This window comes from Carassius auratus, chromosome 11, assembly GCF_003368295.1.
Source record: "Carassius auratus strain Wakin chromosome 11, ASM336829v1, whole genome shotgun sequence".
Classification (NCBI taxonomy): Eukaryota; Metazoa; Chordata; class Actinopteri; order Cypriniformes; family Cyprinidae; genus Carassius; species Carassius auratus.
The window spans coordinates 17,942,504-17,966,322 of record NC_039253.1 but is presented as its reverse complement, the minus strand read 5'-3'; the positions used below and the strand labels follow the sequence as shown (position 1 = coordinate 17,966,322).

The following is a 23,819-nucleotide window of genomic DNA, read 5'->3' as shown; positions in this document are numbered from 1 at the left end:
TTTCTAAAAATCCTTTCTTTGTGTTGGTTTTAAGTTATATTCTAATTTTCTGAGATACTGAATTTGAGATTTTCCTTAGTTATGATCATCAAATTTAAAAGAAATCAGTCTGTGTGTAATGAATGAATATAATATACAACTTTTTGAATGGAATTAGTGAAATCAACTTTTTGATGATATTCTAATTATATGACCAGCACCTGTATGGATATAAATAATAAAACACATCTTTGGCCATAATGATAATAATTAATATCTTTTATGAAGGCATGCAAATGAAATGGCGATGTTCAACAGGTATATACATTTTACACAAAATCGCTTCTTTCTGAAACACTCATAAATATGATTTACATGAAATAAATAACATAATGTAGCTTAAGTTTGTCTTATATTTGAACATATTCTACAAATCACAATAGAAAAGCTGAAGGTGAATGTCAAGAAACCTGTCAAGAATATTGCAAATATATTTTTTTTATACAAAAAATATTTTTTTTAATATTTAAAGTATTCATTTTTTATTAACATGTATTTATTTTATTTTTTTTACTTTTTAATAATATAATATACTACACACACACATTGTGCATGTTCTTGACAGGTTTGGTGAGATTCTGTGATTCAAGCAGCCGTTGTCTTCTCTAGATAATTTATCCAGTCAGCTTAGTGAGAGATGTTCATATAAACATGTTTGTGTCTCTGATGATGGTGGTCTCTGAATGTCCAGTATTTATCTGAGGTTGTTGTGAAAGTGCTTCATTATTATGGGATGAAGTGAAAGCATCAGAGAGTTTGACCCGTCCTTCATCCGCAGAGAAAGACAAGTGTCTGCTGTTGCTGCAGTCCACGGAGTGTCCAGTAGAGGGCGCCACTGTTAACCTGATTCTGGAGAATATGGAGACCTTAGCTCTTTATAAGGTGGCTGTATGCTGGGTTAATGGTCAGACAGTCCAGTCTGTAATGCATGTCTATTGGTATACAATGATATATAATTAATAAATGTACTCTATAAATTAATATTAAGAGACATACATTTTTGACACAATATTCCACCAGCAAAACAGCATAACCATTGCATCTCTGTTCAACACAGTGGAGTTTGGTTCCTGAACTATTCAGCTTTTTAGAACAAATCAGTTGAGTCAATGATTCAGTCACTTATTCACAAAGACTGTCACTTGCTTCGTACCTGAATGAATCAATCATTTTAAAGAATTCTGGTGAATCAATGATTTAATGATTCATTTATAAAACCGTTTTTTTAATGAATTGTTTTGTAATTGATTCATTGATCCATTCATAAAGACAGTTGGGACAGTCTTGTACTACTAACACTCAACTCTTACTATTCATGCCATGCAAAGATGTCCTACAATTAGTAAGAGTTGTATACTAGTATTGGTTTCTGAATTCAGCAAGTCACTGGCTTAAAATGGCAAATTAACCATCTTTTTTTGAATGAATCGGTTGAGTCAATGATTCAATGACTCATTTGTAAAGACAGTCAGTTACTTTGTTGCCGAATGAATCATCTGTTTTGAATGAATCGGTTGAGTCAACAATTCAATGACTCATTTGTAAAGACAGTCAGTTACTTTGTTGCCGAATGAATCATCTGTTTTGAATTAATCGGTTGAGTCAATGATTCAATGACTCATTTGTAAAGAGTTACTTTGTTGCCGAATTAATCATCTGTTTTGAATGAATCAGTTGAGTCAATGATTCAATGACTCATTTATAAAGACAGTTACTTTGTTGCCGAATGAATCATCTGTTTTGAATGAGTCGGTTGAGTCAATGATTCAATGACTCATTTATAAAGACAGTTACTTTGTTGCCGAATTAATCATCTGTTTTGAATGAATCAGTTGAGTCAATGATTCAATGACTCATTTATAAAGACAGTTACTTTGTTGCCAAATGAATCATCTGTTTTGAATGAGTCGGTTGAGTCAATGATTCAATGACTCATTCATAAAGCATGTCAGTTGCTCTATTACAAACTATTTCAGTTGCTCCCAAACAAACCAGTATTTTCTAACAAAACTGCTGTCAGTGATTCAATGGCTAAAGTTGCTGTTTTCAGAACAAGGTACTACTATCATGCAACTCTTACTATTTCTGCCATAATCTAAAAATAGTAAGAATAAAACATCTACTAAATGCCTAATTTAACAAAGGTCATAAACCTTGTCCTTATAGAAGTAATATTGTCCCTGATTGGAAATGTTCTGTCTGGATTTGGGATTATTTTAGCTTCACTGAATCCTGATTTTTGGCCCCCTCACTGATCATCAGTCATTGGACACACATCAGCTGCTCCAGTCAGGTGCCGTTACTGAGCATGCCCAGTAGTTTGTGGGGCTCCATGCCCTGCTGCTGTGCCACGCGCTGCACATCGAAGCCCAGGTGCGTGAGGAACTGGATGACGCTCATCTCTTGCCCCGTCAGCTGCTCTCTGATGGTGGGGCAGGAGGGGTTGCAGTGGGGCCACGGGCAGCTGTCAATCAAGTGAAGGGGGCAGCCCCGGGGCGGAGCCTGAATGCTGCTGCTGCTGCTGTTGCCGTGGTGACGGAGGCTGCGGTCCCAGCACTGCAGCGCTCGAGGAAGTGAGGTACCTTTAACATGGATGTCCATCCAATAACTAGAGGAACAACAGAACACCTCAGTCTGTTAGGGGTCATTCTTGTCTACCTCTGCTCCAGAAAATTATTCATTATGATAATGCATAACTGAAATAAATGTGTATTTTTTGCATTTATAACATGCCTAGTGAGATAAAGAGCAAGTGAACACACACTCGCTGCATACTCACCTTCTTGTGATGATCTCATGAGACAAACAGGCAGGAGCAAACATGGCCCTGTCAATCAAAACAAGATCAGGTAGAGTTTTCAAGTTGAATTATTTTGTATATCTAAAATTAAATTGTTAAATTGATAAAAAGTGATACTAAAGAAAATATATTATTAGAATATATATTATTAGATTTTTTAATTTTGAATAAATGCAGTTCTTTTGAACCTTTTATTGATCAAATATATGAGACAGCAGAACTGTTTCCAACACTCATAATAAATCAGAATATGAGAATGATTTCTAAATGATCATGTGATCGACTGATGTTACATGTGACACTGAAGCTGGAGGAATGATGCTGAAAATTCAGCTTTGCATCACAGGAATATTTTTTTTTTAAAGTATATTCAAATAGAAAACTATTGTTTTAAGTTGTAATAATATTTCACAATATTACTGTTTTTTTCTGTATTTTTGATCAAATAAATGCAGGCTTGATGAGCAGAAGAAACTTCTTTCAAAAACATTAAAAATAGTAATGTTTCCAAACTTTTGGTATGTACTGTATATATATATATATATATATATATATATATATATATATATATATAATCATTGTTGTTGTGATATTATTTGCATGATTGCACATTGACCTCTCAAAAGAAATAGTTTTATGTTGTATGGGGTTATAATAGTATTTTTTGTCAATCAATTCAGTCAAGGGCCAGTCAGATAATGGTTTGACTGTAAATTATGTTGGATTTGCTGAGATCACAGATCTGAGAGGAGCAGAGACACTTACGGGACGTTTTTGAGAGTGTTTCTGAGTTCACTGCCCAGGTTCTGGATGTATCTCCACTGACCCTCCTGCACCGGCTGACCCGTCAGATGGACATTATCAACCATCAGCTGAGCCTCATCGAACAACCACTGAACCACAAACACCGGCCCTGAGAGAGAGAGAGCGGGCGAGAGAGAGAGAGAGAGAGACACAGAGACAGAGTGAGAGAGAGAGCGGGCGAGAGACACAGAGAGAGAGAGAGAAAGAGAGAGAGTGTGAGAGAGAGGGAGAGAGAGCGGGCGAGAGACACAGAGAGAGAGAGATAGAGCGGGCGAGAGACAGAGAGAGAAAGAGAGATGCTCATCACCCTTTTGTCAGATTCAAGACAATAATGGTTTTGCAGTATAATAAATTATTGTTAAAAAGTCAGTTTTAAAATAGTTTTATATTAGTTTTAGTTTACGTTTAAAAAAATTTTTTTGTCATTAGTTTAAAAAAAAAATCTATATAGCTTTGAATATATTTTTTGTTTATTTATTTCAGTTAGCTGCCAAGGCAATGTTTAGAATTTTCAACAAAAAAAAAATAATAAAAATAAAAAGTTTTCTAAAAGCTTTTTCATCTGACATTTCTGACATTTATTTTATCCAGCTTTATTCTAAAACCACATTAAAAAATAATTAATTACTTGAAATTAAATAAACCTAATCTGAAATATATAAAACAATAAAAAAAATCCTTAAACTTATTTCCGTTAATGCTTATTTGATTTTAAATAGCAAAAGTGTTTTTAGTCTTTTTAGATTTAATATTAGTTGACCATAATGAGCCTAACTGAAATAAAGCTGAAATAAAATAGAAGGCTAAAGCATAGTTTCTCGGTTTTCTATAGTTTATCTGGACATATTAAAACTAAATAAACTATAGGCTAATATTACAATAAAATGACAGAAGCAATCAACAAAATAACTGAAATTCAAATATAAAGAGACATATAAAATATAATTTAATTCACAAAATCTATAATGGTATATCAAAAATACTAAAATAACGAACTACTGTAAAATTATTTTTATGAAACAGAGAATTCCGCTCCTTGATTCTGATTGGCTGAGCTGCGCTTGAAGCTGTTGTTAATTATGCTACAAAGTAACACACACCTTTGTTTATGTTTGTGTGTTGCTCGGCAACCACTTTGTTACAACAACAACTGTTTCTGAGGAGCTACATTGTTTGGTGGAAGAATACTGTTGTTATTAATATCATTACACTTTATTTGCTCTTTTATTTTGTGAAACCTTACTACGTGTATGGAATAACCGTTTTATAAAAACAAGAAGCCCCATGAAGCTGTAGTTTACTCTGAATTTATAACATTTTGTACCTACCACGGCCTCTCAGCTGTTATAAATTCACTGTAAACCCCGGCTTCTTGTGGTTTATTGCTTTATCAGTTAGTGTTCAGTTAGTGTTCAGTTAGTGTTCAGTGGTGTGTTGTGATTGAGACACTGGAGGGCGCTGTAGAGTCACATACTCTTGAGTGTGGGCTGAACCTTATAGCCAAAGAAGCAGTTCCAGTCCTCGCCGTTATACACGTGACTGCAGCGCTCCGGAACCACGCTGTTCCAATATCTGAACATAAAACACAGCACACGGTCCCATATACTGTATAACAGCATGAACACGTGTGGATGAGTGCGTGTCTTACCGCACTCCTCTCTTGATGGCCTCTGTCGGAGCACAGCTGATCGTGTCGATGCAGTCGGTGAAGCGGTACTGTTTATGATCCAGAAACCAGCCCGAGTCCGCCAGACCCCGAACCTGGACCGAACCGAGACCCAGATCCTCCAGCAGCTCCGACACACGGTCCACATTCAGCAGCACCCCGGTACCACCGGCACTGAAGACACAACACAGTAGAAGTGTTATTATGGATTATAGACTCTATGTGTTTGAGTTAAAATCATCTTAATGCTGGATGTGTTTCATCTTTTGTCTTCTCCAGATGTTCACTGATGGACTGGAGTGCTGTGGATTATTGTGATGTTTTTATCAGACTCTCATTCTGACGGCACCCATTCACTGCAGAGCATCCATTGATGAGACACTGATGCAATGCTACATTTCTACAAACCTGATGAAGAAACAAACTCATCTAAGATTTATAGAAATGTAGACATGACATTTTAAATTGATTATATTGAATATACAAATTTGGCACTATATTGAAGTTGTGAAAGTAATATCAATTGAAATAAAGCCGAAATAAAATGTAAACATTTAATGAACGACTTAAATTTAGAAAAACTAATGAATTTGAATAAAAGATTATAAGTATTTAACTAATAAATGTATAATATTTGAAATAGAATATAACCTGTTAAAATAAAGCCAAATAGGTATTTTAAAAAAACATAACATTTTCACTTGTGAGCATAAAGCAATGATTAAAAGCCTCACAGCTCACATTAGATCTGTCTTTGCCTTGAAGGAACACGTGGATAGTTTATGTTTAAGGGCTTCCCAGATCGTGTCTGAGGGTTTTGTTTAGTAATCAAGGTTCAGTGTCATGGAGAGTTCACAAAGAAACATTTGCTGATGGATGAAGTGTTACTAGATCTGACTGCCATCAACAAATGAGTTCATAATGCTTCGTCTGGAAATGACCTGGGTGTTTTTACAGGTTTTCAAAACACTCACATGCATAGCGAGGAGGCATTGATACGGTTTTCTATGCATTGATGTTAGCCAATCAGAACAGCGGCTGATTACTGACAAGCCTCAAAAGACACACCCCTTTTTATGTGCAAAAACTTGAACATCATAATTAAACCTAAAGGCACATATTAAAATAATTTTCAGTGATTGGTCACCTGCTCCCGGCTAGAAGCAGCACTTTAGCACCGTCCAGACCTTTGGTCACCAGCTCCTTAATGACCTCCTCAATGATCTGAGAACCCATGAATGCATATTCATCTGAACACAGAGAGACACACACACACACACACACGTTACATACACGTACACACGATGAATGTGAATGATGAACACTGTGTGTGTGTGTGTGTGTTTTACTCTGGTCTGTCTTCGCTGTGGAGCCGCTCCAAACATCACTGGAGCAGTACGGCACAAACCTGCACACACAGATGAACAATTCATGAGAGATGACATCGAATTCACTGTGAAATGCTGAAATAGAAACTAAAAAATAAATAAAAAACTGTAAGCAAAATGTAAAGATGCTGGTCATTCTCTGAGAGGGTTATGGGATACGAAATATTATTATCTGTGTATAAAGTCATAATCGTACACTGTGTTAGCGTTCCACCAGTGTGGATTCTCCTCCGGCTGAGATGACAGGATCCCTGTTCCTGAAACACACACACACACACACACACACACATGGTTTTCATGTTTAGAAGTTCTGACACTCAGAATACACTGTTTTTGGACACGCCCCCCTGTTGTTAGAATGCTCTGAGTGTTGCTAGGGTGTTGCCGTGCACTTGGCAAGATGTTGCCTGTCTAATAAACAAAAATCATGAAACTTAGCTAATGTGATATATTATTAAATGTTTAACCAAAAATACATTTTTAGGGCCTTTATTTTTCTCCATAAAACTTTTTTTTGGGGATTTCTGTTTTATTCCCCAAATTTATTTGCTTTTCTGAATTCCATTTTTTCCAGTTTACTTTTTTTAAATTCAGTTTTAATGTTACATTTATTTTTTCTCGAAGGGTGTAGGTTTGATTTTGGCGTTGGTGGACATAACGGCAGACAACAGACATTTCATTGTTTGATTAAAGTTGTTTCTAGGGACAATTTAGTAGTGTCTGATATTGGATCATGTCACAGCATCTGTCTGATCGTGGGTGTATCTCTCTATTAGTTTTATTGGATCTTAGTGCCGTGTTTGACACAATTGACCACAACATTCTTTTGCATAGACTTGAACACTTTGTTGGCATCAATGGAAGTGCATTAGCATGGTTTAAATCGTACTTATATGACCGCCATCAGTTCGTAGCAGTGAATGAAGATGTACCATATCGATCACAAGTGCAGTATGGAGTACCTCAAGGCTCAGTACTAGGGCCGCTACTCTTCACGCTTTATATGTTACCCTTGGGAGATATCATCAGGAAACATGGTGTTAGCTTTCACTGTTTTGAAGCAGATCTCACCTCGACTAAATTAAAAAAGTAAGTACTGGGAACCTATTAAAGCGGTGACAAATATGAACAGTAGACTTAAACACCACTGATACAACCCTTTTAAGAAATCTTTTGTACATACAATATGTCAATAGGACTTTTAAACATGTAATTTGTTTATGTAACCCCTTGTTGGTTATGGTTGTTATTGTGGCTTGGAATGTATGTTGACTTTTTATTATGCAATGTAATGTTGATCAGTGTATGTGTATGCGCAGAGTCCAAGACAAAGTTTCCCATTGGGGACAATAAAGTGTATTTAATTGAAATTACGATATTAACTGAAATAAGCGAAAAAAGTGTGATGTTTACAAACCAAAATCCATATTTCAATTTCAAAGATAACATATTCAGGTGAGGTATGTCATGCTATGACACGTCCCTAACAAATTCTACACCTTTGATTTTTGTAATGAAAAAGCATGTCTAATTAAAAAATAGATTTAACTACAATTTATGAAATGTTTAACAAAACATTTTTTGGGGTGTTGAATTTTAAAAAAAATTTAATGATATTTTAATAATTTAAAACAAATAATAATTCATTGATAAGATAATTAATGAATAATGATAAATGGATGATTCATAAACAATTTATTAAAATTTTTAAGATAAAAGTGTCATGATTTATTTTTATTTTTTTTTAGAAATTCTGAAATGATAGTTGAGTGACTGTCTGAAGTTGATTTTCATGTGATCATGAAATAAAAACTGGCCAGAGGTCAGGTTGTAAGGTCAGAGGTCAGAGGTCGTGACTGACCTGTCCTGGTGAGAGGCCATTTGCTGGAGCTCATGAGTCGCCTCATGGTCTCGTATCTGCTGTCACAGGTGTGTTTACTGAAGCAGTACCAGCCACCTGAACAACACAAACACACAGCGTCAGATCACACACACACACACACACACACACACACACACACGATCCTCTGATTCACTCACCCTCCAGGAACATCAGCCATCGCCGGCTGCCTCGTGACTCCTTTATGTAGTAGCTGTATCAGAAAACACATAAATATGATCAGTATCATGGTTTTTTTAATTCTGATGCATTCTTGTACAAGAGTAGTTTGTGGTGTTCGCAACAGCAAAGTCATGGGTTCGATTCCCAGGTAAAGCACCTGATTGGTACCTTGAGTGTGAGCTGATCTGGATAAAAACATTTGCTAAATACATGAATGAAAATATTTGTTTTGAATAATCAAGACTTTATGACTTTTCTGCTCACCAGGGTTGCATTTATTGGATCAAAAATAAAAAACAATTTGAGAATTATTATTATAGTTTTAAACAGCTGTTTTATATGTGTAATTGTGTAATGTATTTCTGTGATGCTCCGCTGTATTTTCAGCATCATTCCTCCAGTCTTCAGTGTCACATGATCTTCAGAAATCAGAATAATATGATGATTTACTGCTCAAGAAACATTTCTGATTATTATCAGTGTTGAACACAGTTTTACACTGAAGAGTCTGTCTGAAGCGATCAGAGATGCAAATTAGCCTGTTATAATAATCAATGCATCAGTAATACGAATAAATGAAGTCAAAATATGAAACACAAGATCAACTGAATCATTAAAAGAAGAACTGATTCTAAAAGAGTGATTTATTCAGTGTGAATCGAACCGATCTGTTCAAAACTGAATTGAATGTGTGTGAATTAAGAAGAGGATGCAGAATTTTCTTTTTGAAGTGACAGAAATTCTGCACTTTACAATTAGTTTACAGTATATGTATTTACTTTAGAAATGGAAAAACTTAATTTCCCAGAAAGCACTGATGAAATTCCTCCTGTCATTCCAGTTCAGATTCCGGCTCAACTTCCTGTGTGTTGTGGTTCATTCAGTTTAATTCAATCTCATGAACTGAATTCTGAACATCGCTCTCTCTCTCTGTGTGTGTGTGTGTGTGTGTGTGTGTTTACAGACATCAAGCTGGAGCGTGAAGAGATCAGAATAAAGACATCAGACAGAGATCGTTTCATCTTTTAGTAGAAGAGAGAGAGAGAACAGAACAAATAAGTGTCAGCAGTCATTCTGTTATTATGGGTGGGCACTCAGACAAACAGCTTTCTGAATATGAATGTACGAAACTAGAGTGTGTGTGTGTGTGTGTGTGTGTGTGTGTGTGAGGGCTCAGATGTAGGCAGAAGTCTATGTGAGGGTAAATGTGGTTATCCCATGTTTGTTGTTGTGCGGTTGAGTGTGTGCGGCCGCGTGCGTGTGTATGAGTGTGTGTGTGTGTGTGTGTGGGTGTGTGTGTCAGACCTGGCTCATATAAAGATCAGTGTCTGGTTTGCTGGAATCCCTTTGATGTGTTTAAACTGGAGCTTTTCAAACCTGCTTCACCATTTTTGTATACACACACACACACACACATACATATATATATATATATATATATATATATATATATATATATATATATATATATATATATATATATATATATATATATATATATATATATATATATATATATATAATAAGAATGACATGCATTGCATAATTGGAAGAATAAAAAAATGGGCCAAATACATCTATCTTTATGAGTCAATTTCATAAGACATGGTAAAGATTTTATGTGTTTTTGGATTGGCTTCATGATTTTTCAAGATTCTGAAAGTCGCCGATCGAACACGTGCGCGTGACGTCACTCCTCCCACCTGCGGCGCGTGCGTTGCACACTTTCCCTCCAAACCGTGAGTGTCCCAGAAGATGCCGAGACGGACCCCACCGCATCATCCGGGACATCTCTGCTGCTGTCTGGGAATGTGGGGAATGATTCTCGCTTCGGTTTGACTTTAATTATGGCGGTTTCGGTAATTAGGCCTAATTATCTGGCTCGTGCTATTAAAAGAGAGCTCTCTTATCGAAATAGTAGATTTGAATAAAATAAGAACACCATACACATATAAACCTTCAAAAACACCTGTGACAACATGTACATAAAAGTCCTTTACCATGGAATTACTATAGATAGACAATCTATAGAACTGTATCACCATACTTATAGATAGGTAGAGATTTGTTTTAACTTAATTATATGTTCCTAGCTAACAGTGTGTTCTCACGTTCTCAGAACGTTCTCAAAGTTACGCACAAACGTTAATGAAGTAGTTCCCAAAATCTTCACAAAATCATCTGTAATTTTTTTTTCTTGAAATGTTATAGTTGAACGATTGTTGATTTGATTGATTTTTTGGAATAATCCTTCCTGTTTCAGAAACATTCAGAGAACCTTCAAAAAGTAACATTTGCAAAATAACAAACTTTTATGTTCCTTCAACCTCTTCATAAATTAGAAGAAAAAAAAAGATTTGTTAAATTGTAAAATTAAATTATTGAGGGAACATTTAGAAGTAACATTCTTGTATTTTTTGCTAAATTATAAAATGGAATCCTTCATTGATGTTCATATAACAAAAAAAAAAAACATTTAGAAATCATGTTTTTCATGACGTTTGCAACATATTTGTATAGTTTGCGTTGCTGATATTTTTCACAGCGATGGATAATGGCTCAACCCCTGTGAGCTTTGAACCTGCAACCTTCCCTTCAGCAGATGCTTGACCACTACACCACACAGAAACATAGAGGAAGCATCACTGACCCAGCAGGTGAACCATCATTACAGGTGACCGATGTGTTCCTCAGGAACTGAAGCTTCATCTCCTGGTCCAGTTTCTGAGTCGAGCAGGGATACAGGGATTGAGCCAAGTTCTTCACCTGAGTCATGAAGCTCTCCACGTTTCCCTCCACAGCTGTGAAGTCCAGAGGAAAGCTCTCGGGTGTCTGAGTCCGCTGACCCCGAACCCTCCTGCCCTCCGCCGACCCCAGAACCAGCAGAACCAGCAGAACTCGGATCATCTCCATGCTTCTGTAAATCCACAGGAGGTTCATAAAAACAATCTGGATCGTCTCATCCTGAAGTGAACTGAATGTCCTCCTCCTGCGTTCAGATCACAGCAAGTGTCCGTCTCCCTCATGGGCTCATTACTCAGGGTTTTTATTGCAGCCCTCTCAGCCAATCGGCTGGCAGAGGGGCGTGTACAGTCCTGTACAGACTGCCAATCAGCAGAGAGGGCTGGTCAAACGGGGCGTGGTCTAGTGACACATGTGTCCCTTTGATCTTCAGAGTGTTTAGTGTGAATACTGACATCTGAAGAACCAACACTGAATGAACTTTAGAATTCACAAAGGGTTATTATAGTTCACTAGATCTAAAACCATCACATATATATATATATATATACATCTAATTTTAGTTTTATCATGTCTCAAGTTAAAGGTTTGTATAATAAAATTAGTCATAGACTATTTCAAAACTATACAGACTTATTTTAAAAAAAAAGAGACAAACACAACAAAATTACAAACTTATACTTTTTTATTATCATTAGGATATTAAGTGAAGATCATGTTCATGAAGATATTTAGTAAACTTCCTACCATAAATATATCAAAACGTAATGTTTGATTAGTAATATGCATTGCTAAGAACTTCATCTGAACAACTTTAAAGATGATTTTCTCAATATTCAGATTTTTTTGCTCCCTCAGATTCCAGATTTTCAAATAGTTGCATCTCAGACAAAATATTATTTATTCAGCCTTCAGATGATGTATTTTATGACTGGTTTTGTTGTCCAGGGTCACACACACACACAAACATTTTTAAAGGATTAAACTCCATTAAGAGAGTTTCAGTGTGTCTCAATCTGATGAAACTGGTAAAAATAAACAGAATATTAATACAGTTCCTGATAGAGATATAATGTGTGCATTTGTGCTCTGCAGCCGATTTCCTCGTCAAATAATGCAAAAGAAATTCAGAAGCTTTTTAATGGACTGGAAAAGCACACTCGAGCAGTGATTTGAGTAAATGACTTCCGTTTGGCAGCATACGGCCTCTGCTCGGAGAGGTCAGACAAACACGGCCGTTAGGAGAGAGTCTGAAGGTTTATTTCCTCTGCTGATGGTCTGGACGGATAAGGACGCAACTGTTTGTTTGCTCAGACGCTGGTCATTTCCCCAGGGCTCCTGTACGGCAGGTGAAAGCGAACACAAACTCAACAAGATATAGTGTATTACACTAACGTGTTTTGACTGAAGCGTTTATTCGCATTTGTTGCATTCCTGCAGCTTGAACAGCAGACCATTGCACTGGTGAAGGTCATGGGTTCAATTCCCAGGAAATGCATGGACTGATCAAATACCTTCAATGCAATATAAGTCGCTTTGGACGAAAGCATCTGCAAAATGCATGAATGTAAATCTTAATGACTAGCAATAAAGAAACATTTTCAACAAGACGAAGGTGTAAAATGTATAAAAATTATATAGACATACTTAAAAGCAACAAAGAAATCATGCAACAAATTAAGCAAAACTTTAGCGAAAATGAATATGGAAGTCTAAAAATAAAGTCTAATTTGAAATATGAAAAAAAAAACTCTCTGTGATATTAAAATAACACACAGTTGTGACTATTGTGTCATCAAGCGCACAGATAAAGACGCGAGCAGAAGCTCCTCGTGACGGGAGGAATTCATTCCACGGCTCTTCAAAGGGATGCCAGGCTGTCACTGACATACACCTCCTGCTCCATCACAATCCCACCCGTTAAGAGGAAAAACATGGGCTTAAATTACTCGCAGATGGACGCGCTCACGGGCGACACGAGACGCTCGGCCCCTGAGCCCGAGGCACGGGCCGGGGACATCAGAGGAATGATTGGAAAGATCCAGAAGAGCTCCAGAGGGGATGGGGTTCTGTCTTTGATTCACAGATGTATGGAGTCACTCTTCTCAGCCGGTGCTGCGTCGATCTGTTTGATGTTTGTGGCTCCAAGTGTTGTTCTTAGAAAGCATAGGATGGGTTTAGCATCTTTTCCTGCTTCGACACCCAGAAGATCTCGATTTGGCATTCCTCTGTTTCGTTAGACTGGCTTCCACTTCACTTATTAGGATCCTTTTGAACGCCTTACATCAAAGAGATCCAGAGAGAGGTCACGTTCACCGAACAGACAGCGATCATCAGCCGCATGTGGAGTGAAGACAGACAAAACCTGAACTATTCCCCATGATTTCCTTAAAACGCTTGTTTGCCTCAAAGTGGCATCCAGATTGAACATGCCAGAGTAGAGAGAGAGAGAGATAAAGACTTAATCAACCAGACGATGAACATTATTAACAACAGTTATTATATGATGCAGTCACACTTGTAGCAATATTTGTTAGTTCTGTTGTTGATTCAGGGTTAGCATCATCTGAGGGTCAGCATCATCTCTTCTCAGGTGTTCTGGATCCAGACTGGATAAATGGCATGGATTAACATTTCTGCATTTGACATTGAGAGCATAGGCCGTAATTTAGATATAATTTTGAGATGAAAAAATGCAGTTTTACAAATGCTAGAAACGTGGCTTTCTAAGGAAAGATTGCGATCAAATATCACACCTAGGTTCCTAACTGATGATGAAAAATTGACAGAGCAGCCATCAAGTCTTAGACAGTGTTCTAGGTTATTACAAGCAGAGTTTTTAGTTCCTATAATTAACACCTCTGTTCTTTCTGAATTTAGCAGTAAGAAATTACTCGTCATCCAGTTTTTTATATCGGCTATGCATTCCATTAGTTTTTCAAATTGGTGTGTTTCACCGGACCACAAAGAAATATAGAGCTGAGTATCATCAGCATAACAGTGAAAGCTAACACCATGTTTCCTGATGATATCTCCCAAGGGTAACATATAAAGCGTGAAGAGTAGCGGCCCTAGTACTGAGCCTTGAGGTACTCCATACTGCACTTGTGATCGATATGATACATCTTCATTCACTGCTACGAACTGATGGCGGTCATATAAGTACGATTTAAACCATGCTAATGCACTTCCACTGATGCCAACAAAGTGTTCAAGTCTATGCAAAAGAATGTTGTGGTCAATTGTGTCAAACGCAGCACTAAGATCCAATAAAACTAATAGAGAGATACACCCACGATCAGATGATAAGAGCAGATCATTTGTAACTCTAAGGAGAGCAGTCTCAGTACTATGATACGGTCTAAATCCTGACTGGAAATCCTCACATATACCATTTTTCTCTAAGAAAGAATATAATTGTGAGGATACCACCTTTTCTAGTATCTTGGACAGAAAAGGGAGATTCGAGATTGGTCTATAATTAACTAGTTCTTTGGGGTCAAGTTGTGTTTTTTTTTTAAAGAGAGGCTTAATAACAGCCAGTTTGAAGTTTTGGGGACATATCCTAATGACAATGAGGAATTAATGATAGTCAGAAGAGGATCTATGACTTCTGGAAGCACCTCTTATCTAACTGTGTTTCATCCATATTTGCATTAAGTCTAAATGTAGGCCACTGTAAGATTTTTAAATACATATAATTAAATAAAAAATTTTGAGCTTTACTGTTTGCAACGTATATGTAGCATATATTTAAAATATATTTTGGTTAGAATTTTTTATTTTGTTGCTGTATGGGACTTTCTCTAATACTCTATCCTCATAAACTGAGTTGATTGTAAATACTCTTTTCTTTGTAGAAGTTCAAAACAACACATGTAGGAACGTCCAGATTTTTGTGGCTCATCAAGGAAACAGTTTGTGAATTCAGCGGTTTTCAGACTCAGTCGAATACTGAACAATCCATTCAGATGTTTGGGGTCAGTTTATGAGGATGATGATGATGATGTGGTCAAAACAGTCCAGTGTAATATAAACTACGGATTATTTAGAGTTCAGATGACATGAAGAGTAATGTCACATCCTGTTTTTATTGTATTTTATTTAAACTTCAATAAACACAGTCAGAGTACAGTTAGGACTAAAATAACACACTTGAAAACATAAAACACAAACGAAAAATATGTATACATATGCATACATAACATTGTATTTATTATATAATATATATTTTTTTAAAAAAATTTACAAATTAGATTTTCTTTTTCTAGAACCAAAAATAAAGGATTGGTGTGTCAAATAATGTATCAAAATAAATTCATAATGTAGTACTCTTTCCTATAAATACACTTACAATATATTAAGTGTAAAATATAATATACAATATATTGTTTCCAAAGATACACTTTTAGACTTTTAGTGCATACTCAATAAGCCCAGTGTAATGTACATCTGGAACGCATAAAGTTTTGTCAAACAAACACGGTGACGTCACAGTGTCATGGCGGCGAGCAGTGCGACGGTGTCAGTTTTAACTCCGAACGGAAGGAGACAGACTGTCAAAGTGTCTCCAAACACATCTTTATTACAGGTACGAGCTCTTTCACACACTCGGGTATGTTTATGAAGCTCATCGCGAGGGCTGTGTGTGTTTACAGCGGCTCAAACCCAGCACAATCGCGCTCTGACTCAGCTGAAATAGTGAGCTGCCTTCCTAGTGTCCTAGACAGCCTTTGCTTTTTGGCACTCGGTTCATATTGAGTAATAGTAATGTCCAAATCATCAATTTTGGGCACCATGTGTAAGCACCAGGGCTTGTGAGCTGCCTACCTAGTGCACTAGACATTAAGGGAGCATAGGTGTGTTCACTATGATTTGAGACACAGCTGATGATGCTAGTTTTGTAATTATCATGTTAATTTGAACATTAAATTATGAGTTTTATATTTATAAGTAATGAATTTTAAAATGCTTTGTTCTGCAGGTCCTTGAGGATGTGTGTAAAAAACATGGCTTTAATCCAGATGAACATGGACTCAAGTGAGTGTAACCTGAAGTGTGTGTGTGTGTGTGTATAATGACATGGGTATGACACAGGTATTACAAGGAGAGGGTTCTTATGAGGACATAACCAATGTCCCCATTTTTTAAAACACTTATAAATCATACAGAATGAGTTTTTTTGAGAAAGTAAAAATGCACAAAGTTTCCTGTGAGGGTTAGGGTTAGGTGTAGGGTTGGTGAAGGGAGATAGAATATACAGTTTCTACAGAATAAAAACCATTACGCCTATGTGTTTGTGTGTGTGTGTGTGTGTGTGTGTGTGTGGCGGCTCATTGTCTCTGTCTCTCTTTGTCTGCAGGTTTCAGAGGTTCGTTCTAGATTTGTCTCTCCAGTGGCGGTTTGCCAGTCTGCCCAATAATGCCAAGCTGGAGATGGTGGTGTGTTCTCGGCCGCAGACAGGAGCTGAGAGCGCGGTGTGTGTCTGCATGTTTATACACCAGTGAAACTGATTTAGTTTGGCTGCTTTAACCAGAACTGACACAGAATGAGCGCAGAGAATATGTGTCATAACTCCTGGAGCCACACTGAATCTCTGGAACTGAGCCATATTGGGTCTCAAAGATTAATATTGCAAATGAAAGGCTTATTAAGAACCAACACAATGAAATATCTTTAAAAGTTTTGAGTTGTCTTTCTTAAGAAAAAATAGAAATAAAATACTTTTTTTTGTTTTGGCAAGGGACATTTCTGAAATATGAGATTTGACCCAAAATGAGCCTTTGGTTTTCAATATTGCGTCCCTCTCTTACTAATCAATACAAAACAAAAAGTCGTTGAGTGTTTTGTTAAATAATGAGTAACTATGAAACCTAAAGATGCTTCTAGAGCCTTTTATATAACAATTTGTTTTTATTTTATAACAACTTAGTTATGAAACAGGGTGATTATTTTGTTTACTTCAAAAAATTTTATATATAATATAATATTTTAAATAATATATACATATACTAAATAATACAAAATAAAAAAAATTAGCTTAATTTTCATGTAGTTTAATTTGATATATTACAATAAACTAATTAAAAATGAAAACAAATGCAATAGTTCAGATGTATTTTCTCAAGTGACAGCAATCTTGATCAGTAATTTTAAGCAAAATAATTGTGATTAAAAATATGAGTTTTAATTGACTAAAATTAGCTTGAATATGATAAAAAGAATATGAATATGATAAAAAGTAAGACGCATGTTTGACACATGGCTAAAGCTAACCGCAAGCTCTGAACGTTACACGAGAGTTTAGTAAACATCTGAACATCTCTTGTAATACTCTCATGTAATACTGTGGTAATTCCCACCAAAATAGGGCTGGAAGCATTTAAAACTCGAGCCAAACCTTTCTGTGTTTATGAAGAATCAGTGAAAGGAGCTGTTTAACCTCCAGAAAACACTGTAGCTTCATCTCAAGCTCTATTCATGCAGCTTTCACATTTATTTCTACAATACAGATCGCTCCACAGCCAATCGACAGGAAGATATCAGAAGATATCAGTGATGCAAACTATATAATATGGTTTCAGTCAACACTCAATACCTGTTTAAGTTCAATCTCAGCTATAAAAAGACAATAAGAGTCATTATTCATACCAGTTTAGTTCATTTTGATTAAATTTAGTTCAGTAACTCTGTAAAGTTTATTCATTATAAAAATAAAAATAAATCTGAAAAAAGTAAAGTTTCTGCTATAAAGCTTTTTTATTTTACATTGATTTAGTAAGTTTGTGTTTTTAGTGTTTTTATTAAATTTGGTTTTAAAGTTATTTTGATACTTTAGGTTAAACTAAATGAAAATAGGAAATAGGACCTTAATCATAAATCTTAAAATTTATGATGTTGGATTAAAATTTAAAATTAATTTATTTTGCTTTCAATCATGTTTTTTGTTAAATAAAATTCTGAAAAATATTGTTTTGATTTAAATTTTAGTTTTATAAGTATGTATGACAACTGAAAAAAATAGTATATTTATTAACCGTTTAAGTTTCTATTTTTAATGAGCTTTTATTTTAATATTTTCAGTTTATTTTTGAATAATTTTGTATGTGTTTTTGCTTCGTAGAAACATTTTTTATGCCAGTTTTAGTTTTGTAAAGTAAAAATAGTATATTTATATACTATTATAATTTTTATTATTAATTTTCGAAGCAGTGGAATTAGCTTTTATATTTTTTTTTGTAATAAGCTTTTATGTTTTTTAGCTTCTGTATTTTCATTTTCATTTAAGTTTTTGTAATTTTTATGTGATTTCATCTTTTCTCGTTTGTGTTTCTTGAAAAAAAAATTTTTTTACTTTTATAAGTATGCACCAAAGAAGCACATATATGTATATATATAATAGTATATTTTATGTGTTTGCATATATATATATATAATATTTCTAAATAGTTTATTTTTAATTTGTCAACCTCTCAACAAATGTTTGACTGTTGGTGTATTCATTAAAAACATAAACTGCTCAGTCAAACATATTTTGTACATCTATGGAAATCAGAAGTCAACAACACCACAATAACAATGCAGTTATCATGAGAGAAATGAGAGTCCGATCCAAGCGCTATTAAACTCTTGAACGTGTTTCAAAGCCTCGAAGCATGCTGTAAATAAAAACCCAAACTCTCCTTCGATCCAGAATCATTTCATAAGAGATAAAACCTGAAAAGCAGGCAGGAGATGCTGAGGAGCCTGTAATTGAGCAGAGGAATGCGAGACGGAGCCGGGCAGAACATCAAGGCCTGTGTTTGTGTTCGATCTGAACCACACACACACACATTTCTAAAGCATGACTGAGAGCGGCCGCAGGACCGTGGTTTACCCATCATGCTTTACGAGCAGCCTGCTCATTAATGTCTTTCTCCTTGATCTCTCAATCAAACGAGAGCGTGATTTTCGTTTCTCTTTCATCCGGCTACAAACACAAGAGCGCTCCTCTCGCTGTCTCTCGCCGTTATAAACACAGTCCTGTAAAACGACAGATGCGGTCTGAGCTCTCGTGGTGCGTGTTTAACTGCGTGTGGCTCGGCGGAGCTGATGATGTCATCGAGCCTGAGCTGTGATGTCACACAGCACTTCCTGTGAACTCAGCAGTCGTCTACATTTAGTCATTTAGAAGTGACTTACAAATGAGGGCAAAGCCTGTTTTTAATGAATTAAATGAAAACAGAAAGAATAGAGAAGCTAGTGTTAGTTAGTTTTATTTTTTTTTAAGAAAACAAACAGTAAATAAATAGAGTGCAATCTAAAAAGGGGCAAGTGTTTTATTTATTATGAAGAGATGTGTTTTTAGACTTTGAAGAAGAACAGATTTTTTTTATGTGGTGCTGAATACATTGATTGAATTAGCTTTAAAAATGTGTTTTTAACCAAGTTTTTTGGTAAAATAAACTAAAAGTAAGACTGAAACTGAAAATAACAAAGCCAATTCAAAGTTGATAAAAAACTATAATATTATATAAATATTCTACTTGGTTGATGACATCTAATACTTCCTACATAAACTAAAGTCATTTTATCTCTAATTCTGTTTAGATTTTGCTTCAATTTATTTATTAATAAAAAAATATATTATTATTATTATTATTATTATTATTAATTCTCCTCCTGTCGATTTTCTCAAAAATATATATATATTACTATTCAAAAGTTTGGGGTCAGTATTATTAAAATAAATAAGTAAAATAATATTTTATTCAAAAGTGATAGTAAAGACATTTACATTGTAACAAATAAATGCTGCTCCTTTTAATCTGTGAATCCTGAAAAATAAAATGTATCACAGTTTACAAAGAAATATGAATATATAAAAAGTTTTTAGCATTGATAATAATTAGAAATGATGTAATGATGCTGAAAATACAGCGACGCATCACAGAAATAAATTACACTTTAACACAGATTCACACGGAAAAACTGTTTGAAATTATAATAATATTTCTAAATTGTGTTTTTGATCAAATAAATGTGTCCTTGGTGAGCAGAAGAGACTTGTTTTATACAGTTTGAATGCTAGTGTGTCTTAATAAGTCATTATAATAATAAGTTGTGGTTCAGGTGCGGATCGCGCTGCAGATGGAGGACGGCTCTCGTCTTCAAGGCTCTTTCTCGAGCGGACAGACGTTATGGGATCTACTGACACACTTTCCTCAAACCAGGTGTGTGTTGTTCTGTGAGAGAAAGCTGCAGCTGATTCATTTCTGAGTATGTTGTTTATATGTGAAATGTGTGTGTTCTTTCTGACTCTATTGATTGAAGTAAAACACATTCCTCTGCAGCTGAATCCAGTTCCCTGCTGTGGTTTTTAAACGCAGCCAGATCGTGTGAACTGTGAGGCTCGCGGGCCGTTTTACGAGCGCTCAGCACCGCTGCCAAGCGCTTTAACCCTCATAATGCGTCCTGACAGTAGATAAATAAACATTTCTAAAAAATGCATAGTTTTTAGTAAGCGAATGAAACTCTGCAGAAGCTTTAAGACCCTTAAAATACACACCATTTAGTTTTTTACAATTATTTTTTCAGAAAAAAAAAAAAATCATATGTATAGAGTTCTTTTAGGCGTGGAAACACTTTCTGCTCAATAATCCTTGAAGCTATATTAGTGTCAAAAAACTTGCAGAAACCATTGCAGCATGAAAAATTCACAGATTTTTTAATCTGTGTGTTCTCTCCTGAGAGATACTGTGATGTGTTTCCTCCTCACAGGACGTCTGATCTGGACGCATCTGGACACACACCAGTGTGTGTTTACATGAGAGACGAGGTGAGACCAGCATCAGATCAGAATGACTTCATTTACTGACGTATTGCACGTTCCCACAGACATCTTCTTGAGAAAGAAGTATGAATATAAATAGTCTAAATATCTAAATCTTGAGAAAATCGCCTTTAAAGTTCTTCAAATGAAGTTCTTAGCAATGCATATTACTAATCAGAATTTAAGTTTTGCTTCATTTATTGTAAGAAATTTACAAAATATCTTCATGGAACATGATCTTTACTTAATATCCTAATGAGTTTTGGCATAATAGAGAAATTTATAATTTTGAACCATTCAATGTTGGGGTCTCTGCTAATAAGGCAGTGTCTGTTAACAGTAAGGGGCGGGGCTTGTGAAATGTGACATCACATTGTACAGATTCAGGGAATGGCTTGTTCCGAGATGCTGTTAATGATTTATGGGGATTCAAAAAAATCGGCCGTTGTATGTTTATCATTATAAGGTGGTTGTGTACACACTATCAACACACATTTATGTTTAAACAACATGTAAAAGTGAATTTTGCATAATAGATGCCCTTTAAATTGCAGTTTCATGTCTTGTTGTTGTAGGTCTGCGGTGAGGATGCGCTGAAGAAGACGACTCTGAAGTCTCTGGGTCTCACCGGAGGAAGTGCCATCATACGGTGAGCTGTTCGCCTCAGCGGTGACATCACATCACTCTCACGTGATTATGATGATGATAACGATGGTGAATCTGTTCGTTAGTTATGTGCTGAAAGGCTCGGTCTCCTCGGGTCCTGCTGCCTCTGTGGATGCGGTCGCTATGCCAACGAATGTTGTTGTCAAGACAACCGTATCCCAACCGCCTCCAGAACCACCCAAGGAGCCCGCCCCCATTCCCATGGAAACCCCAGCTCCTCCCACTGAGGTCACCGCCGCGCCGAAACATCATCCTGCCAAACCGGAAGAGGAGGAGCCAAGCTCGAGCCAAGAGCAGGGGGTGTGGCCCAAAACTGACCAGCCTCCTCAAGCCAAACTAATGCCAAAGGAGGATGACGAGCGCCCTGGGACGTCCCAACAGTGCCCTGGCTCCGCCCCCTCAGCCACGCCCACTGACTTTGTGCCATTTTCTGGAAGCGGTCAACGTCTTGGAGAAACTGCTGGACTGAAGACGTCCACGTCATGGTCATCATGTGTGTCCGGCAGTCCTCCGAAAGCCAAGAAACCCAAACCCAGCCATGCACTCAAGGTCCGTTTACTTCCTGTTTCTTCGTTTGCTGTCACACATTTTGTCTTTTTAATCATGTGAAAAAAATTCATTTTAAAACACACAAATATGTGACAAAAGTGATGTTCCTGAAAGAAGTGTTTTTTGCTCCTCAAGGCTGCATTTGATTTGATATGATCTTCAGAAATCATTCTAAGATGACACTGAAGACTGGAGCAATGATGCTGAAAATTCAGCTTTGATCTCAGAAATAAATTAAAGTTTTATAGATATTCACATAGAAAACAGCTGTTTTGTATTGCAATCAAATTTCATAATTTTTAATGTTTTCCTTTTGATCAAATAAATTCGTCCTTGGTGAGCAGAAGACACTCCTTTCAGAAACAAAACCCTGATCATTCCAAACTTTTAAAGGTGTTTTTTCCTGCACATCTTCTCATGTGTTTTGTGTTCTTCTTTCCTGCGTGTCGTTCTGTTCTGTTGTTGATTCTTTGAGAAGTGGAGCCTGTGTTTTTGTTGTGTCTGAGTTCAATCGTGCATCACCGTGTTTAGATTCGATCACACAAACACCAACACAAGCTCGTCTGGTGTTTGCTGTCTCTCAGGCTGAATGTTTCTTGTGTGTTTCAGCGATCAGTCAGTGCCAAACAAGCGACGAGGAATGAAGAGGAAACAGATGAATTTCTGGAGGTAAAAACACATTGTGTCCCTCACAGGATCATTTAGTCAGACATCAGTATACAACTTTTTTTTTCTCTAAATTCGCATTTGTATTTTGTTTTCTAATCAGCCTGTATGCAGATCATATGTTAGTCAGTAGGTGGTGCTATTTTTATGCTTAGGGTTAAAGATAAAATACTTAATAAGTTTTGTTTTATTGTCTCGTTAATGTATTTTTCTTTATTACTCTAAACGTCTCAATAACTTTAAGCAATACTGCAATGTGTAGCTATATTTACCAACAGATATACATGATACAGTATAATCTTTATTGATACACACTTTATATTATTGATCAAACATATTCATAGAATTTCCTACAGATCAGCTAAGAATGAATCGTGAGATGAACTCTGATTCCACAACTTGATTCACTCGTGATGAATCAGTGACTCGTGATGAATCAGTGACTCGTGATGAATCAGTGAATCGTGATGAATCAGTGAATCGTGATGAATCAGTTAATAGTGATGAATCAGTGAATCGTGATGAATCAGTTAATAGTGATGAATCAGTGACTCGTGATGAATCAGTTAATTGTGATGAATCAGTTAATAGTGACGAATCAGTGAATCGTGATGAATCAGTTAATC

At 36.0% G+C, this 23,819-nt stretch overlaps 2 protein-coding genes across 3 annotated transcripts in view; one reads left to right on the top strand and one right to left on the bottom strand.

Moving 5' to 3' along the window:
* Positions 1 to 167: 167 nt before the first annotated feature.
* notum1b (notum, palmitoleoyl-protein carboxylesterase b) lies at positions 168 to 11,769 on the bottom strand. 2 transcript variants are annotated; one of them, XM_026275892.1, is made up of 11 exons: positions 11,410 to 11,769; positions 8,738 to 8,790; positions 8,559 to 8,654; positions 6,894 to 6,954; positions 6,659 to 6,717; positions 6,457 to 6,559; positions 5,292 to 5,483; positions 5,118 to 5,215; positions 3,605 to 3,752; positions 2,819 to 2,866; positions 169 to 2,647 (listed from the first exon to the last, which is right to left on the bottom strand). In XM_026275892.1, the coding sequence occupies exons 1-11, from the start codon at positions 11,697 to 11,699 to the stop codon at positions 2,329 to 2,331; spliced, it is 1,467 nt and encodes a 488-aa protein (XP_026131677.1). In that variant the 5' UTR covers positions 11,700 to 11,769; the 3' UTR covers positions 169 to 2,328. The 2 variants fall into 2 exon arrangements, with proteins under 2 accessions (XP_026131676.1, XP_026131677.1); XM_026275891.1 differs by having other exon boundaries at positions 168 to 2,647; positions 6,457 to 6,717.
* Positions 11,770 to 15,975: 4,206 nt separating this feature from the next.
* Positions 15,976 to 23,819, top strand: part of LOC113111273 (tether containing UBX domain for GLUT4-like) — a 14,515-nt gene continuing 6,671 nt past the window's right edge. Inside the window, exons 1-8 of the mRNA XM_026275882.1 lie at positions 15,976 to 16,092; positions 16,486 to 16,541; positions 16,864 to 16,978; positions 20,613 to 20,713; positions 21,261 to 21,318; positions 21,888 to 21,961; positions 22,044 to 22,527; positions 23,137 to 23,196. Of these exons, the coding sequence (XP_026131667.1) occupies positions 16,003 to 16,092; positions 16,486 to 16,541; positions 16,864 to 16,978; positions 20,613 to 20,713; positions 21,261 to 21,318; positions 21,888 to 21,961; positions 22,044 to 22,527; positions 23,137 to 23,196 (1,038 nt within the window). The 5' untranslated portion in view covers positions 15,976 to 16,002. The remainder of the gene's footprint in view (positions 16,093 to 16,485; positions 16,542 to 16,863; positions 16,979 to 20,612; positions 20,714 to 21,260; positions 21,319 to 21,887; positions 21,962 to 22,043; positions 22,528 to 23,136; positions 23,197 to 23,819) is intronic.

Coding starts and splice junctions, on each gene's coding strand:
- notum1b (XM_026275891.1), bottom strand. CDS start 11,699: ATGAACCTCCTGTGGATTTACAGAAGCATGGAGATGATCCGAGTTCTG. Junction 8,655..8,737: donor ATGGCTGATGTTCCTGGAGG/GTGAGTGAATCA, acceptor TGTGTTGTTCAG/GTGGCTGGTACTGCTTCAGT. Junction 6,955..8,558: donor ATGGCCTCTCACCAGGACAG/GTCAGTCACGAC, acceptor TGTGTGTTTCAG/GAACAGGGATCCTGTCATCT.